General features: G+C 48.5%; 1 protein-coding gene across 1 annotated transcript in view; it reads right to left on the bottom strand.

Moving 5' to 3' along the window:
- Positions 1–19,974, bottom strand: part of CHRD (chordin) — a 46,774-nt gene that overhangs the window by 17,576 nt on the left and 9,224 nt on the right. Inside the window, exon 10 of the mRNA XM_077290098.1 lies at positions 696–843. Coding sequence (XP_077146213.1) covers positions 696–843 — 148 coding nt within the window. The remainder of the gene's footprint in view (positions 1–695; positions 844–19,974) is intronic.

Here is a 19,974-nt window from a genome sequence, read left to right as displayed (position 1 = left end):
CTGTGCGAGTTTCTTGCATTGTACTAGCAAGTGTGACCCCAGCCTAAAGCTAACATTCAGAAACAATGTACATATAAATATTAATTCGTAAAAAAAACAGTCAACTTTTAATTTATTAACTTGTTAACTGATTTTCCTCCAAACACATTAGTCCTAGCTAAGATTAAGATATTTCTTTCACAATTGTAATGTTTATACAATTTTTTTGTTTTTTAATTGCGAGAGCATAAAAAAATCTCAATATGGGTATGTTCACACGAGATGTTTTTGCTGCGCTTTGTTTCTTTTATATGCAAATTTTCAGTTGGGCTTTAAAATACCAGCAAAGTCTATGAAATTTCAGAAATCTCACGCACACAGCTTGTTTTTTTGTCCTTAGTATTTTGTGCTTTGCATGCTTTTTGCAGAATAGAGCATGTCACTTCTTTCAGCGTTTTCACCTATTGAAAGTAATGGGTGGTCAAAAAAAGCTGAAAACACGAAGGTATCAGATTTGACTGTGATTTTTGGGCCAAAATCTTATGAAGTAAAATATTTTTTTGTCACTAAACTTTATTGGTATACAAAAGAGACAAATGTAGCATGACAAAAAAGCAGTGAAAATGAAGCAAAAAATGCAAGAAAAAACAAGCAGAAAAAAAAATGCTGCAAAAACGCCATGTGTGAACATAGCCTAATATGTCATAAGTACTTACTGTCACATGACTTTCTGACAGTTATAGGGCCTGAAATACGTTGCTTGTGTCTTCCCTCTGTCTGTATTGCAATCGTCAAGTCTCCCTGGGCAAGCCATTGCATTTCACGACTGGAGAGGTCTGGCAAAACCTCTGCAAAGTCCGGTTCCTAGAATAGGCAATGCAAACATTAAAGGTAATGTGTCATCCAAATCTTTTTTCTTTCAACAATTGTATTTAAGTATTAATGTTTTATTTTTTTTTAATATTTAAAAAAGTGTTAATGGAATAAGCTAAGAAAAATGATTTTTCTCAGAAGAGGCAATTTGCATATTTAATTTCCCAGAGGAGCATTACACGGCGAATAAGCCTCCTTACCTTGACAAGCCAGATGGTATGTTTACCCTGGTTACCATCGTAAAAGTAAAAAAAAAAAAAACGTACATACTCACATTCCGGTGTCCGTCAGGTCCCTTGCAGTCTGCTTCCCGCACTGACTGACTGCCGGCCAGAATGTAAGAGCAGAGCACAGCGGTGACGTCACCGCTGTGATCTGCTTTCACTTTATGGCGGCACTCAGTCAGAGTGGGAAGCAGACGGCAAGGGACCTGACGGACACCGGAATATGAGTATGTACGGTTTGGTTTTTTTTACTTTTACGATGGTAACCAGGGTAAACATCGGGTTACTAAGCGCGGCCCTGCGCTTAGTAACCCGATGTTTACCCTGGTTACCCGGGGCCTTCGGCATCATTGGTCGCTGGAGAGCGGTCTGTGTGACAGCTCCCCAGCGACCACACAACGACTTTCCAACGATCACGGCCAGGTCGTATCGCTGGTCATGATCGTTGGAAAGTTGCAGAGTGTGACAGTACCCTTAGCATCGCACATGATAGGATTAGATACTTGGCTGTGCAAACTGTATCACACATAATAGGATTAGATGCATGTCTCAGCAGACTGTATCACACATGATAGGACTAGATACATCCAAATCCAAACTGAAGATAAGGACAGCGCCACACCGGATAGTGAAAAGCAGCTCACATATTTATTCTGCCTCCTGCGGCAACGTTTCGGTCCGAAGACCTTTGTCAAGATTAGATACATGGCTAAGCAGACTGTCTCACACATCATACATGCAACAGGAAAGAAATAGCCGGTCTCAGGAGCGCAGAAGGAGAACACAGACACCAGTTAGGGTAAAACCACAAAGCGTTTCAACGGCTTGCGCTGTCTTCTTCAGGTGAATATTTATTAATGATATGCAAGGAAGCAGTATTTAACCTTACAAGGACAAATCACAAAACAGTGGCAATTACATATGCAAATGTAACATACAAAAAAGTGGGCATGTATCATTTATTACAACATTTTAGCAGCAAAGCAGCAAATATAACATACAGATAGTGGGCATGTATCATTTGTTACAAGATTTTAGCAGCAACAAATTGCCTAATAAAAACCAATAAAAAAAAAATAAGAATAAAAAATACAAATAATCACCAAAGTAATAATAATAAAAAATCAGCATAAAAAATTATAATAAAAAATAAGGAGAAAAAAATATATAAATAGACGTCTAGTTAGTAACTTTCTCAATCATGAGGTTCAGACCCTCAGGGGCCAGTGTACCAAGCTTAAAAATCCAGAAGCTTTCTTTTTTTTATTAAACTACTTAAACGGTCTGTTACATACTCAGGTATATGGTCAATAATTGTTAGTTGCATTGCTTTCCAATTTTTTTGGTGCATCAATGAAAAATGCTTCGATAGGCTGTGTAACATGAAGCCATTTTTTATGTTCTGTCTATGTTTATTTAGTCTCGCATGCATCGTTTGTATGGTGCGGCCTACATATTGTAGACCGCAACCACATTCAATCAGATAGACTACATGAGTAGTTTGACAGTTAAGGCTACTTTCACACTAGCGTTGGGCTCGGCCCATCGCAGTGTGACGGGCCGAGGTTACCGACGCTAGCGTTTTCTGCGCCGCACAACGGGGGCAGTGGATGCATTTTTCCAGCGCATCCGCCGCCCCATTGTGAGGTGCGGGGAAGTGCGGGGAGGTGGGGGCGGAGTTCCGGCCGCGCATGCGCGGTCGGAAAAAGCGGACCGTTGGCAGCAAAAAACGTTACATGTAACGTTTTTTGCAGCCGACGGTCCACCACAACACAGCGCAACCGTCGCACGACGGTTGCGACATGTGTCAATTCGTCGCAATGCGTCGTTAATGTTAGTCTATGGACGAAAAACGCATCCTGCAAGCACTTTTGCAGGATGCGGTTTTTGACCAAAACGACGCATTGCGACGGAGGACAAAAAACGCCAGTGTGAAAGTAGCCTAACAGATGAATTGATTAAAAACATATTGCCCGTCGTGTTGGATTTGAATTTACATGCACCTTTCCCAATGGAGATGCTACACAAACATTTGGTACTTCCACATGGCAAACAGCCCGAATTCAAAGATGCACGAGGTCTTGATATGAATAAATTGTTGCTGCTAAAATGTTGTAATAAATGATACATGCCCACTTTTTGTATGTTACATTTGCATATGTAATTGCCACTGTTTTGTGATTTGTCCTTGTAAGGTTAAATGCTGCTTCCTTGCATATCATTAACTCCTTCACCCCCGGAGCTTTTTCCGTTTTTTTCGTTTTCGTTTTTCGCTCCCCTCCTTCCCAGAGCCATAACTTTTTTATTTTTCCGTCAACATGGCCATGTGAGGGCTTATTTTTTGCGAGACGAGATGTACTTTTGAAAGATACCATTGGTGTTACCATGCCATGTAACAGAAAACGGGAAAAAAATTCCAAGTGTGATGAAATTGCAAATAAAGTGCAATATCACACTTGTTTTTTGTTTGGCTTTTTTGCTAGGTTCACCAAATGCTAAAACTAACCTGCCATTATGATTCTCCAGGTCATTACGAGTTCATAGACACCTAACATGTCTAGGTTATTTTTTATCTAAGTGGTGGAAAAAAATTCCAAAGTTTGCAAAAAGAAATAAAAAAAAAATTGCGTGATTTTCCGATACCCGTAGCGTCTCCAATTTTCGTGATCTGGGGTCAGGTGAGGGCTTATTTTTTGCGTGCCAAGCTGGCGTTTTAATGATACCATTTTGGCGTAGATACGTTCTTTTGATCGCCCGTTATTGCATTTTAATGCAATTTCGCGGCGACCAAAAAAAATGTAATTTTGGCGTTTTGATTTTTTTTCTCGCTACAGCATTTAGCGGTCAGGTTAATCCTTTGTTTTTATTGATAGATCGGGCGATTCTGAACGCAGCGATACCAAATATGTGTATGTTTGTTTTTTTTTTATTGTTTTATTTTGATTGGGGCGAAAGGGGGGTGATTTAAACTTTTATATATTTTTAATTTTTTTTATGTTTTTAAACACTTTTTTTTTTTAATTTTGGCATGCTTCAATAGCCTCCATAGGAGGCTAGAAGCACACACAACTCGATCGGCTCTGCTACATAGAGATGAAGTACAGATCACCTCTATGAAGCAGTAATCCAGGTGTACTTTGAACGCCGACCACAGGGTGGCGCTCAAAGCAATCGGCCATCAACAACCATAGAGGTCTCAAGGAGACATCTGGTTGTTATGGCAATGCACCGCTGACCCCCGATCATGTGATGGGGGTCAGCGGAGCGAGCAGTACCGGCCGCGCGGCCGGGAGCGCTAGTTAAATGCCGCTGTCAGCGCTCGACGGCGGCATTTAACTAGTTAATGGGCGCGGGCGGATCGCGATTTCGCTCGCGCTCATTGCGCGCACATGTCAGCTGTACAAAACAGCTGACATGTCGCAGCTTTGAGGTGGGCTCACCGCCGCAGCCCACCTCAAAGCGGGGGATCTGCCAGCTGACGTACTATTCCGTCAGCTGGCAGAAAGGGGTTAATAAATATCCACCTGAAGAAGACGGCGCACGCCGTTGAAACGCGTTGTGGTTTTACCCTAACTGGTGTCTGTGTTCTCCTTCTGCGCTCCTGAGACCGGCTATTCTGTTCCTGTTGCAAGTCTTTCTCCCCCGTTGTGGGGTATCCGGCTGGAGCGGTGGGGACCTGCGCACTTATTTCCTCCTCATTGGGACGGCCGCTAGCGCTCCTTCTACAAACCGCCATTTGTTGTTCTACTCACACATCATACATGGCCCAGCAGACTGTATCACACATGATTAGATTTGGTACCCAGCTCAGCAGTCTGTATCACACCTGATAGGGTTAGACACATGGCTGTGCAGACCGTATCACACATGACAGGATTAGATGCATGTCTCAGCAGACTGTATCACACATGATAGGATAAGATACATGGCTGTGTAGACTGTATCACACATGATATGATTAGATACACTGCTCAGAGTACTGTATCACTCATGATAGAATTAGAACTGACCACAATAAATACTGGTGTGCACAGAAATATGGCGGTGATGTCTTTCAGTGTTGTGTACTCACTGCAGGAGAAAGTCACTGCCACAGCCCTGGTGCTCGCACCTGTGCTTACTGGTAATTATAGTGTTATCAGCAGAGCAGTTATGTTATTGTATCACATATGATAGGATTAGATACAGGGCTCTGCAGACAGTATCACACACGATAGGATTAGATACAGTTCAGCAGTCTGTATCACACATTATATGATTAGATACACAGCACACTGTATCACACATGATAGGATTAGATACATGTTTCAGCAGACTGTATCAAACATAACAGAATTAGATCCATGGCTAAGCAGACTGTCTCAAACATCATACATGGCTCAGCAGTCGGTATCACACCTGATAGGATTAGATATATGGCTCAACGGACTGTATCACACATGACAGGATTAGATACATGGCTCTGCAGACAACTACTGTGATCTGAGTTGTAGCAGCCACAATAATATAACCACTCTGCTCAGATCATAGTAAATACTGGTGAGCACAAGTCTGGGCACCAAGACTGTGGCGGTAATTTCATCTGGTAACGTGTGCTCACCGCTGGAGGAAGTTACCGCTGCAGCCCTGGTGCCTGGACTTTGCTCACTGGTAATTACAGATATTTCAGCGAAGCAGTTATTTTATTGCAGATGTGCTTCTCAAATCACTGTGAGCACAGGTCCGGACACCAGGGCTGAAAGAGGGACTTCCTTCAACAGTAAGTACATGTCACTAGATGAAATCACTGACAGCTCTTGTGCCAGCATACATGCTCACCTCGCATTACTGTGATCTGAGCAGAACAGCTGCAATCACATGATGGCTCTGCTCAGATCAGTCATTAGCCAATGCATAGTGCTAGGCTACAAAAGAATGTAATGCTTGGATCCACCAACAGCTGTGAACCAGGGCACGCCCAGTTCACTGCTTCTATAGTCAAAGCATAGGAGATATGGTCAGGGCTGCCATATTTGCTGTGTGTAAGTCTTGGGCTTTTACACATACACACCAACAAAGAAAAATGTCAGCCCCCAGCAGCTCAGTTAAAAATTTGAAAAACAAACAGTACACCATTTAATTTTATTCACTAATAAATATAAAAAAGAGGGATTTTTGGTACTCACCGTAAAATCTCTTTCTTGGAGCCTTCATGGGGGGGACACAGGTAACTATGTGTGTATGCTGCTGTCACTAGGAGGCTGACACTAGGCAAAAAATTAAAAATAGCTCCTCCTCAGCAGTATAAACCCATTGACAGGCACCAAGCACCTCCGTTAGTGTTAAAGGGCCACTGTCACCCCCCCCAGCCGTTCTAAACTAAAAGAGCCACCTTGTGCAGCAGTAATGCTGCAGTCTAACAAGGTGGCTCTTTTAGTTTTTGATTCATTTATTACCTCAATGATGCGTTTTAAAAATTGGCCACAAATACCAGATATTGTACCGGGAGGCGGTCCGAATCGTCCTCTATCAATCGCCCAACTGCCGTCACTCTTCTCTTCAGGGGCGATGGTCGCCGCCCCCTGAGCGCTGTTGCTTCTTAAATCCGGCGCCTGCGCTGTGCGTGCCTGCCTGGGGCCCGCACTGTGTTATTCATTATGCACAGTGCGGGGCTGGGGTTCCTGGGCATGCGCACTGCGCTTCTCAGACGCTCCCCCGGTCCCCCGCCTTCCAGCATTGCCGGAATATACAGGTTTCATTGCCGACGTTTTGAACAGCCACAAAGAACAACGCTGGAAGGCGGGGGACCGGGGGAGCGTCTGACAAGCGCAGTGCGCATGCCCAGGAACCCCAGCCCCGCACTGTGCATAATGAATAACACAGTGCGGGGAGGGGATTCAGGAACAGGGTGGCCGCACTGCCCGCACAGGCGCAGTCAGGCACCCTGCGTCTGAGCTGTGACTGACAATGAAGACTGCGCCTGCCCCAGGCAGGCACGCACAGCGCAGGCGCCGGATTTAAGAAGCAACAGCGCGAAGGGGGCGGCGACCATCGCCCCTGAAGAGAAGAGTGACGGCAGTTGGGAGATTCATAGAGGACGATTCGGACCGCCTCCCAGTACAATATCTGGTATTTGTGGCCAATTTTTAAAACGCTTTATTGAGGTAATAAATGAATAAAAAACTAAAGGAGCCACCTTGTTAGACTGCAGCATTACTGCCGCACAAGGTGGCTCTTTTAGTTTATAACGGCTGGGGGGGGTGACAGTGGCCCTTTAAAGCAGTAGGAGAAGCAACCAAAAACTCAACATATGTACCAACCCAACAACAAAGGCACACAGGCCCAAAAGCGGTACAAACAGTTAGGTAGGGTGCTGTGTCTCCCAAATGAAGGCTCCAAGAAAGATTTTATGGTGAGTACCAAAAATCTTTCTTTCTTTATCGCTTCATTGGGGACACAGGTAACCATGGGATGTCCCAAAGCAGTCCCAAGGGTGGGAACAAAAAGAATGCAAAGAAAACAGACTTAGGTTGCCGGTGCGTAACCGACGCCTGCAGCACCTTCCTTCCCAGGCCTGCATCAGACAAGGCATGGGTATGAACCCTATAAAACCTCGTGAAAGTGTGCAATGATGACTAAGTTGTGGCTTTACAAAGCTATAAAGCCAAAGCCTGGTGACGAACTGCCCAGGAAGCTCCAACCGCCCGTGTGGAATAAGCCTTTACCCCCGGAGGAAGTGGCTTGTCCTGAACGCGGTATGCCTCCAATATTGCCAAAATAATGCAACGGGCAATAGTGGATTTGTAAGCTGGAAGCCCCTTAAGACGACCTTCAGAGATGACAAATAGGGCATCAGAGAGGCGAAAGGAAGCTGTCCTTGAGAGGCAGACTCTGACTAGATCCAACTTGTGGAGGGACTTTTTCAGGGGATAGACCAGAGAGGGACATAGAGAAGGAAGGACAATGTCTTCATTAATGTGAAATGAAGAGACCATCTTAGGCAAGAAAGAAGGAATAGGTCTGAGAACTACCTTGTCCCGATGTAGAATCGGGAGCGGAGAATGGCAGGATAATGCCGCTAACTCAGAAACTCTCCTGATGGACATAATGGCAACTAAAAAGGCAACTTTCCATGACAGGAGAGAAGACAGAATGTCTTGAATGGGCTCAAAAGGAGCGAGCTGGGGTACACCAGGGACAAGGTTAAGATCCCATGGATCTATTGGGCGAAGAAAAGTCTTTACCTGGGAGCGAGAAGCCAGATATAGTTGGAATAGAACTGACAGAGCGGAAACCTGACCCTTTATGGTACTGGGAGATAGACCAGAATCAAGACCCGCTTGTAGAAACCCCAGGATGCAAGCAAGGGAAAAAGACATAGAGACCAAATTGTTGTCCTCACTTCATCAAAAGAAGTATCTGTGGTAGATATGCGAGGATGCTGGTTTTCTTGCCCTAATCATGAATGACCTGATGGGAAAAACCGGCCTCCCTCAGGACTGCGGCCTCAACGGCCATGCTGTTAAACTCAGAGGCTGAACTCTGGTGGAAGAGGGGGCCTTGTGAGAGAAGATCTGGACAATCTGGAAGCCTCCAGGTAGCATCAATGAGCATGTTCACCAGCTCCGCGTACCAGGCCCTTTTTGGCCAGTCTGGAGCTACCAGGATTACGAGAATTCCTTCCGTCTTTATCTTTTTCATGACTCTCGGAATTAAGGTGAGAGGCGGAAAAAGATAAGCTGGAATTGGGGCCACGGGATCACTAGGGCATCACAACCGATGGCTAATGGTTCCCAGGACCTGGCTACGAACTGAGGAACCTTGTGATTCATTCGAGACACCATCAGATCGATGTCTGGTGAGCCCCATCTCTGGCATATTTGGTTGAAAACGGCGAGATTCAGATGTGATGTGAGACCCTGATGACTCAGGAAATAGGCTGCCCAATTTTCCACCCCCAGAATGTGTACAGCTGATATGGCGAGAATTTGACGCTCCACCCATCGCAGAATCCTTGTTACCTCTGCCATCACCTGTTTGCTGTGAGTCCTGCATTGATGGTTTATATAAGCCATGGTAGTGGCATTGTCCAATTGTATCCGGACTGGCTGGCCTGCGAGGAGGGACTGCAAGTGGAAAAGGGCAAGAAAAATTGCCCTGATTTCCAGAAGGTTGATGGGGAGAGCGGCTTTTTGTGTGTTCCAGCAACCCTGCGTTGTGTGATGAAGAAAGACCGCTCCCCAACCGAGGAGACTGGTGTCGGTGGTGAAGACCTGTCACCAGAGAGGAAGGAAGGACTTTCTGTGCAGCACTGAGGCAGATAGCATCCACCAAGTCAGGGAGACTGTCCTCTTGTCCCAAGCAGACAAGAGGGCCAGCTGAAGAGGACGAGTATAGAACTGGGCAAAAGGCAAGGTTTCCATTGCGGCAATCATCTTCCCCAGAACTCTCATGTAGGACCATGGGGGAGAGGAGTTGGTCGCTTTAGAATGCGGATCCCCTGGCAGAGAAAGATAAACTTTTCCTTTGGAAGGAAGACACGGGATTGGGCAGTGTCGAACCTCATGCCCAGAAATACAAGCCGCTGAGCTGGGTCAGGGAGGACTTCTCTGTTGACAATCCAGCCAAGATGGACCAGAGTGTCCAAGGTGATCTGAAGACTCAGGTTGCAGTCTTGGTGGGACGACCCGTTGATCAGAAGATCATCCAAGTAAGGGATTATGAGAATCCCCTTGGAACGAAGGATGGCCATGACCGCTGCTATGACCTTCGTGAACACTCTGGGGGCAGAGGCCAGGCCGAAGGGAAGAGTAGTGAACTGATAGTTGTCGTCCTGGATCGCAAACCGTAGGAATCTCTGGTGCTGAACTCAAACAGGAATGTGAAGATAAGCATCCTGAATGTCTACAGAGCAAAGAAATTCTCCCTGTTCCATGGAGGTGATTACCGAATGTAGGGACTCCATCCTGAAATGACGGATCCGAACATGACGGTTGAGTTGCTTGAGGTCCAAAATCTGATGGAGCGATCCCTCTTTCTTCAGGACTACAAAAAGATTGGAGTAGAACCCTGAAAACTATTCGCTCTGGGGAACAGGTACGATTACTCCTGTGCGCAGTAAGGAAGAGATGGCCTGAAGAACCCCTGGGCCTTGAGACGGGAGTCTTGGCGGGCGAGACAGAAAGAAACGTCTTCCTGGGGGGAAGAAAAGTCGATTTTGTAACAGGATTTCACTATCTCTCTGACCCAGGCATCGTCAACCACCAACAACCATGTGTCCCGGAAGAAAAGAAGCCGGCCTGCCACTATGGAGAGATTCCCAGGTGGGGATGACCCGTCACGTCGAAGAGAACCTGTTGGCGAAGGACCCTAAAGGCTTGGAAGAACAACCCTTTGGCCGCCAGTGAGGAGCTGGTTTAAAGGATGGCTTCTTCCTTTCCCCTTGGGCGGAATAGCGGTCCTGCTGGGAGGGAGTCCCTGAAGAAGAGAAGGGCCGAAAGGAATGAAATTGAAGCAACTTTTTCCTATTGAAAGGACATTTAGGCCTGGACTGGGGCAGAGAGGTACTTTTCCCGCTAGTAGCATCCGAAATTATCTGATCCAGTTTGGACCTGAAAAGCCTAAAACCTTGAAAGCCAAGGTTAGTGAGAGTCTTTTTTGAGGGTGGATCTGCATTCCACGCTTTCAACCAGAGAATGCGGCATATAACAATGATGCTGCTGTATGCCCTGGCAGAACAACGGGCCTCATCCAAGGAGGCGGTCAGAAGATATTTGCCGGCATGGGCAATCTTGTCGGTCAAATCTGCCATCTCATCCGGTGGAGCTGCCGCTAGGATACCCTGTCAAAGCATTCTTGCCCAGACAGACATGGACTTTGCCACTCAGGTGGAGACAAAAATGGAATTGAGGGAGGCACCAGACGCTTCAAGGGCTGATTTAGCCAAGGCCTTAATCTGCCTAATTATAGCATCCTTAAGAGATGCACCATCCAGCAGAGACAAGACTGTCTTGGAAGACAGGCGAGAAACTGGTGGTCCACATTAGGGGACTCTGCCCATCTACCGACGAGGTCTGGGCTAAAGGGAAGAATGTTTAGCTGCTTGCTTCCCAGGAAGCGTTTTTCAGGATGTTCCCAGTGTTTAGCCATAATCGCTTCAAATTCCCTGTGATTGGGAAAGTCCGGGAAGGACATTTTACCCATTTGAAGGAAATAGAGTGCTCCTGAGCAGGTGCCTTGTCCTCCTTTAGGTTAAGAGTTTGGGTAATTGCCAAGATAATTCTATTAACCATATCCTGCATTTTTGAGACCTGGTCCAAATCAGACTCATACTCAGACTGGGAATTCGCATCCGACCCAAAAGCTGCCTCCGAGGAGGGGGTATGGGAAAAGGAGGGCATCCTAGAGAATGCAGAGGGACCCGGGGAACTGGAGGAGGAACTGGAAAGAGCCTGCTTCCCTTGCTTTGTACCCAATCTATCCCTGAGAAGGTTGTGGTCAGGTGCGTGCAAATCACCGTGAGAGGCATTCAGAGCACTGGTGTCTGCAGACAAATGTGGAACACACTTCAGGACCTGGACCAGGGACTGAGATACTTATATCGGGTCAGAGACCGAATGTGACATGGCAACAGCCCACTCTGGAGGGAGAGGTGTGCTCTCATCCCGGGTGTTAAGGTGCTCCTATGGAGCAGACATGGTGGAAGGACGGCAGGACGGGCAGAAAGGGGAAGGCTGACCTGAAGACCACTTTCTATATAGGGGGACAGAGAAAGGAAGGAGAGGGAGAGGGCAGAGCTTACCAGATGTCAGCGACGGTCAGCAGATGACTGTGAGATTAGCTGTGTGCCCCTGTGCCAGATGTCCGCAGGTAGATGTGGAGAGGAAGGCGCAGGAAATGTGCAGAAAAAGGCAGTGTATCAGACAGGATTTACGATCTGCTGAGGCACACGTTTTGAAATAGCATCGGCCGTGCTGAATACACCAAGCACGATGCAGTGCGGAGGGCGTGACTGAAATGCCGGCCGGTGAAAAAGAAAGTATACCTCTGATTGGCTGACACACCGGGAGGTGTGAACAGCCAGGAAGATCTGCTGGCCGGCGAGAAACAGAAGACGCCCCACCGATTGGTGTATCGCCGGGGTCGTGTTCTGGCAGGGAGAGGGAGCTCCACGATAGAAGCAAAAAAGGGCGCTAAGGAGACGCACGCGAAGCGGGGTGCGTGGCTAGGTCAGAGCAGGAGAATGTCTGACCCAGCAAGACCTCCTATTGGTCTAAAAGAGCACAAAATTCAAATGTGCGGTGGTGAGTGGCTGGGGAAGCCAGTGAGGAAAGAAAGAGGGTTGTTCCCAAGGTCTGGGACCAGCCAGGAAGAAATGGCTGCAGCTGTGCAGGGATCACTGCACTAAAGCCGCCCTGTCCCCTGTTAAGGAACGGAGATGCTGTCAAGTTCTGCCATGCGCCGCTGTGGGGAAGGAAACATACGTACACTACCTGCAAGTTCCAAGGTCCACAGTTCCTCTTCAACAATGAGGATGCCTTCAGGAGCCCTCAGGTGGATTCGTTTCCTGGTATGATAAATCCTCCTTCCCGCACCATCTCCAGATGGTGCAGAAGACGGCGTCAACCCCTTACAAGAAGGGGGAAGGCCACCAATGGTGACCACCATCTTCCTCCCAGCTATCTCCGAGGAGAAGGGTGGGGAGGAGAAGAGGCTAGGACCGGCCACCGGGAATCACTCTGAAACACCCGTAAAGGTGACAGGGGATCAGGTCCTGCCTGCGGGTCCGAGAGTGGGCGATGTGGGTGACGCCACACTGCTCTTTTGGTCACATAAATACTGGAAAACAGGGTGAGAAATTACACCCGTTTACCCTAAGGAAGAAGACCTGAAAGACAAAGAGAAAAGATTAATAAAAACACACAGGTTACCTGTAAAAGAAAATGCAAATCTGGGATCAGAACCAGGTCAGCCTCCTACAGACACTAAGCTTAAACTGAGGTGCTTGGTGCCTGTCAGTGGGTGTATACTGTTGAAGAGGAGCTATTTTTCCTTTTTTGCATATTGTCAGCCTCCCAGCGACAGCAGTGTACACCCATAGTTACCTGTGTCCCCCATGGAAGCGAAAACGAAATTTGTTATACATTCCCTTTAAGTTCAGATAAAGGTATTATATGGACACTAGCTATTGAACCCGTTCTACGCCCGGGTGGCGAGCATTTATATTGGAATATGGTCTCCATCCTGGTATGTGCTGCTCCTATCCTGTCATATGCTGCTCCATCCTGCGCCCCCATCCTGTCATGTGCTGCTCCACCGTGTCATGTGCTGCTCCATCCTGCATCCCCATCCTGTCATGTGCTGCTTCACCGTGTCATGTGCTGCTCCATCCTGTGCCCCCATCCTGTCATGTGCTGCTTCACCGTGTCATGTGCTGCTCCATCCTGCGCCCCCATCCTGTCATGTGCTGCTCCACCGTGTCATGTGCTGCTCCATCCTCATCCCCATCCTGTCATGTGCTCCCATCCTGCGCCCCCTGTTATGGTTCTCAATGGCAAGAGAACATAGCCCAGCATACATAGGAACTAGCTCTTGGAAGGATGGAAACTTAAACTGACCATGAACTAAACCTGCCGCACAACTAACAGTAGCCGGGTAGCGTAGCCTGCGTTTTATCCCTAGACGCCCAGCGCCGGCCGGAGGACTAACTAATCCTGGCAGAGGAAAATATAGTCCTGGCTCACCTCTAGAGAAATTTCCCTGAAAGGCAGACAGAGGCCCCCACATATATTGGCGGTGATTTAAGATGAAAATGACAAACGTAGTATGAAAATAGGTTTAGCAAAATCGAGGTCCGCTTACTAGATAGCAGGAAGACAGAAAGGGTACTTTCATGGTCAGCTGAAAACCCTATCAATACACCATCCTGAAATTACTTTAAGACTCTAGTATTAACTCATAACATCAGAGTGGCAATTTCAGATCACAAGAGCTTTCCAGACACAGAAACGAAACTGCAGCTGTGAACTGGAACAAAATGCAAAAAACAAACAAGGACAAAAGTCCGACTTAGCTGGAAGTTGTCTGGTAGCAGGAACATGCACAGAAAGGCTTCTGATTACAATGTTGACCGGCATGGAAGTGACAGAGGAGCAAGGTTAAATAGCGACTCCCACATCCTGATGGGAACAGGTGAACAGAGGGGATGATGCACACAAGTTCAATTCCACCAGTGGCCACCGGGGGAGCCCAAAATCCAATTTCACAACAGTACCCCCCCCTCAAGGAGGGGGCACCGAACCCTCACCAGAACCACCTGGGCGATCAGGATGAGCCCTATGAAAGGCACGGACCAGATCGGAGGCATGAACATCAGAGGCAGTCACCCAAGAATTATCCTCCTGACCGTATCCCTTCCATTTGACCAGATACTGGAGTTTCCGTCTGGAAACACGGGAGTCCAAGATTTTTTCCACAACGTACTCCAACTCGCCCTCAACCAACACCGGAGCAGGAGGCTCAACGGAAGGCACAACCGGTACCTCATACCTGCGCAACAATGACCGATGAAAAACATTATGAATAGAAAAAGATGCAGGGAGGTCCAAACGGAAGGACACAGGGTTAAGAATCTCCAATATCTTGTACGGGCCGATGAACCGAGGCTTAAACTTAGGAGAAGAAACCCTCATAGGGACAAAACGAGAAGACAACCACACCAAGTCCCCGACACAAAGCCGAGGACCAACCCGACGCCGGCGGTTGGCAAAAAGCTGAGTCTTCTCCTGGGACAACTTCAAATTGTCCACCACCTGCCCCCAAATCTGATGCAACCTCTCCACCACAGCATCCACTCCAGGACAATCCGAAGATTCCACCTGACCGGAGGAAAATCGAGGATGAAACCCCGAATTACAGAAAAAAGGAGACACCAAGGTGGCAGAGCTGGCCCGATTATTGAGGGCAAACTCCGCTAAAGGCAAAAAAGCAACCCAATCATCCTGATCTGCAGACACAAAACACCTCAAATATGTCTCCAAAGTCTGATTCGTCCGCTCGGTCTGGCCATTAGTCTGAGGATGGAAAGCAGACGAGAAAGACAAATCTATGCCCATCCTAGCACAGAATGCCCGCCAAAATCTAGACACGAATTGGGTTCCTCTGTCAGAAACGATATTCTCCGGAATACCATGCAAACGAACCACATTTTGAAAAAACAGAGGAACCAACTCGGAAGAAGAAGGCAACTTAGGCAGGGGAACCAAATGGACCATCTTCGAGAAACGGTCACACACCACCCAGATGACAGACATCTTCTGAGAAACAGGAAGATCCGAAATAAAATCCATCGAGATGTGCGTCCAAGGCCTCTTCGGGATAGGCAAGGGCAACAACAATCCACTAGCCCGAGAACAACAAGGCTTGGCCCGAGCACAAACGTCACAAGACTGCACAAAGCCTCGTACATCTCGTGACAGGGAAGGCCACCAGAAGGACCTTGCCACCGAATCCCTGGTACCAAAGATTCCAGGATGACCTGCCAACGCAGAAGAATGAACCTCAGAGATGACTCTACTGGTCCAATCATCAGGAACAAACAGTCTACCAGGTGGGCAACGATCAGGTCTATCCGCCTGAAAATCCTGCAAGGCCCGCCGCAGGTCTGGAGAAACGGCAGACAATATCACTCCATCCTTAAGGATACCTGTAGGTTCAGAATTACCAGGGGAGTCAGGCTCAAAACTCCTAGAAAGGGCATCCGCCTTAACATTCTTAGAACCCGGTAGGTATGACACCACAAAATTAAACCGAGAGAAAAACAACGACCAGCGCGCCTGTCTAGGATTCAGGCGTCTGGCGGACTCAAGATAAATTAAATTTTTGTGGTCGGTCAATACCACCACCTGATGTCTAGCCCCCTCAAGCCAATGACGCCACTCCTCAAAAGCCCACTTCATGGCCAAAAGCTCCCGATTCCCAATATCATAATTCCGCTCGGCGGGCGAAAATTTACGAGAAAAAAAAGCACAAGGTTTCATCACGGAGCAGTCGGAACTTCTTTGCGACAAAACCGCCCCAGCTCCGATTTCAGAAGCGTCGACCTCAACCTGAAAAGGAAGAGCAACATCAGGCTGACGCAACACAGGGGCGGAAGAAAAGCGGCGCTTAAGCTCCCGAAAGGCCTCCACAGCAGCAGGGGACCAATCAGCAACATCAGCACCCTTCTTAGTCAAATCAGTCAATGGTTTAACAACATCAGAAAAACCAGCAATAAATCGACGATAAAAGTTAGCAAAGCCCAAAAATTTCTGAAGACTCTTAAGAGAAGAGGGTTGCGTCCAATCACAAATAGCCCGAACCTTGACAGGATCCATCTCGATGGAAGAGGGGGAAAAAATGTATCCCAAGAAGGAAATCTTTTGAACCCCAAAAACGCACTTAGAACCCTTCACACACAAGGAATTAGACCGCAAAACCTGAAAAACCCTCCTGACCTGCTGGACATGAGAGTCCCAGTCATCCGAAAAAATCAGAATATCATCCAGATACACGATCATAAATTTATCCAAATAATCACGGAAAATGTCATGCATAAAGGACTGAAAGACTGAAGGGGCATTTGAAAGGCCAAAAGGCATCACCAAATACTCAAAGTGGCCCTCGGGCGTATTAAATGCGGTTTTCCACTCATCCCCCTGCTTAATTCGCACCAAATTATACGCCCCACGGAGATCTATCTTAGAGAACCACTTGGCCCCCTTTATGCGAGCAAACAAATCAGTCAGCAGTGGCAACGGATATTGATATTTAACCGTGATTTTATTCAAAAGCCGATAATCAATACACGGCCTCAAAGAGCCATCTTTCTTAGACACAAAGAAAAAACCGGCTCCTAAGGGAGATGACGAAGGACGAATATGTCCCTTTTCCAAGGACTCCTTTATATATTCTCGCATAGCAGCATGTTCAGGCACAGACAGATTAAATAAACGACCCTTAGGGTATTTACTACCCGGAATCAAATCTATGGCACAATCGCACTCCCGGTGCGGAGGTAATGAACCAAGCTTAGGTTCTTCAAAAACGTCACGATAGTCAGACAAGAATTCAGGAATCTCAGAGGGAATAGATGACGAAATGGAAACCAAAGGTACGTCCCCATGCATCCCCTTACATCCCCAGCTTAACACAGACATAGCGTTCCAGTCGAGGACTGGGTTATGAGATTGCAGCCATGGCAATCCAAGCACCAACACATCATGTAGATTATACAGCACAAGAAAGCGAACAATCTCCTGATGATCCGGATTAATTCGCATAGTTACTTGTGTCCAGTATTGTGGTTTATTACTAGCCAATGGGGTGGAGTCAATCCCCTTCAGAGGTATAGGAGTTTCAAGAGGCTCTAAATCATACCCACAGCGTTTGAGGGTCGCCCCGGAGCAAGGAAATCACAATCCTGACCTGCTGAGCAGGATCTCCAGCAGAGCGAGATTTCAGGGACAAAAACAACTTGCAATTATTTTTGAAATTTTGAAAGCAAGATCTATTCCCCGAGAAAAATTCAGGCAAAGGAATTCTAGGTTCAGATATAGGAACATGAACAACAAAATCTTGTAAATTTTGAACTTTCGTGGTGAGATTATTCAAACCTGCAGCTAAACTCTGAATATCCATTTTAAACAGGTGAACACAGAGCCATTCCAGGATTAGAAGGAGAGAGAGAGAGGAAGGCTGCAATATAGGCAGACTTGCAAGTGATTCAATTGAAAGCACACTCAGAACTGAAGGAAAAAATAAAAAATAAATAAATAAATTTTTCAGCAGACTTCTTTTTTCTCTCCTTTCTCTGCCAATTAATTTAACCCTTTGTGGGCCGGTCAAACTGTTATGGTTCTCAATGGCAAGAGAACATAGCCCAGCATACATAGGAACTAGCTCTTGGAAGGATGGAAACTTAAACTGACCATGAACTAAACCTGCCGCACAACTAACAGTAGCCGGGTAGCGTAGCCTGCGTTTTATCTCTAGACGCCCAGCGCCGGCCGGAGGACTAACTAATCCTGGCAGAGGAAAATATAGTCCTGGCTCACCTCTAGAGAAATTTCCCCGAAAGGCAGACAGAGGCCCCCACATATATTGGCGGTGATTTAAGATGAAAATGACAAACGTAGTATGAAAATAGGTTTAGCAAAATCGAGGTCCGCTTACTAGATAGCAGGAAGACAGAAAGGGTACTTTCATGGTCAGCTGAAAACCCTATCAATACACCATCCTGAAATTACTTTAAGACTCTAGTATTAACTCATAACATCAGAGTGGCAATTTCAGATCACAAGAGCTTTCCAGACACAGAAACGAAACTGCAGCTGTGAACTGGAACAAAATGCAAAAAACAAACAAGGACAAAAGTCCGACTTAGCTGGAAGTTGTCTGGTAGCAGGAACATGCACAGAAAGGCTTCTGATTACAATGTTGACCGGCATGGAAGTGACAGAGGAGCAAGGTTAAATAGCGACTCCCACATCCTGATGGGAACAGGTGAACAGAGGGGATGATGCACACAAGTTCAATTCCACCAGTGGCCACCGGGGGAGCCCAAAATCCAATTTCACAACAGCCCCCATCCTATCACGTGCTGCTCCATCCTGCGCCCCCATCAGTGCGGGCGGCTGTGCTGAGTGCGGGCGGCTGTATGTGGCTGTGCTGAGTGCGGGCGGCTGTATGTGGCTGTGCTGAGTGCGGGCGGCTGTATGTGACGTGGCTGTGCTGGGTGCGGGCGGCTGTGCTGGGTGCGGCAGCTGTGGACGGCTGTGCTGGGTGCGGTGGCTGTGCTGGGTGCAGCGGCTGTGCGTGGCTGTAGGCGGCTGCGCGTGGCTGTGGGAGGCTGTGCTGGGTGCGGCGGCTGTGCGTGGCTGTGGGCGGCTGTGCTGGGTGCGGCGGCTGTGCTGGGTGCGGTGGCTGTGCTGGGTGCGGCGGCTGTCCGTGGCTGTAGGCGGCTGTGCGTGGCTGTGCTGGGTGCGGAGGCTGTGCATGGCTGTGGCGGCTGTGCGTGGCTGTGCTGGGTGCGGCGGCTGTGCTGGGTGCGGCGGATGTGCTGGGTGCGGCGGATGTGGGTGGCTGTGCTGGGTGCAGCGGTTGTGCGTGGCTGTGGGCGGCTGTGCTGGGTGCGGCGGCTGTGGGCGGCTGTGCGTGGCTGTGCTGGGTGCGGCGGCTGTGCGTGGCTGTGGGCGGCTGTGCTGGGTGCGGCGGTTGTGCTGGGTGCGGCGGCTGTCCGTGGCTGTGGGCGGCTGTGCGTGGCTGTGGGAGGCTGTGCGTGGCTGTAGGCGGCTGTGCGTGGCTGTGGCGGCTGTGCATGGCTGTGCTGGGTGCGGCGGATGTGCTGGGTGCGGCGGCTGTGCTGGGTGCGGCGGCTGTGGGTGGCTGTGCTGGGTGCGGCGGCTGTGCGTGGCTGTGGGCTGTGCGTGGCTGTGGGCGGCTGTGCTGGGTGCGGCGGCTGTGGTCGGCTGTGCTGAGTGCGGCGGCTATGCGTGGCTATGGGTGGCTGTGGGCGGCTGTGCTGGGTGCGGCGGCTGTGCGTGGCTGTGGTCAGCTGTGCTGGGTGCGGCTGTGCGTGGCTGTGGGCGGCTGTGCGTGGCTGTGGGCGGCTGTGCTGGGTGCGGCGGCTGTGGTCGGCTGTGCTGGGTGCGGCGGCTGTGCGTGGCTGTGGGTGGCTGTGCTGGGTGCGGCGGCTGTGCGTGGCTGTGGTCGGCTGTGCTGGGTGCGGCGGCTGTGCGTGGCTATGGGCGGCTGTGCGTGGCTGTGGGCAGCTGTGCTGGGTGCGGCGGCTGTGCGTGGCTGTGGGCGCCTGTGCGTGGCTGTGGGCGGCTATGGTCGGCTGTGCTGGGTGCGGCGGCTGTGCGTTGCTGTGGGCGGCTGT

Source organism: Ranitomeya variabilis, chromosome 2, assembly GCF_051348905.1.
Source record: "Ranitomeya variabilis isolate aRanVar5 chromosome 2, aRanVar5.hap1, whole genome shotgun sequence".
NCBI lineage: Eukaryota > Metazoa > Chordata > Amphibia > Anura > Dendrobatidae > Ranitomeya > Ranitomeya variabilis.
This window is presented reverse-complemented; position numbering and strand designations above follow the sequence as displayed.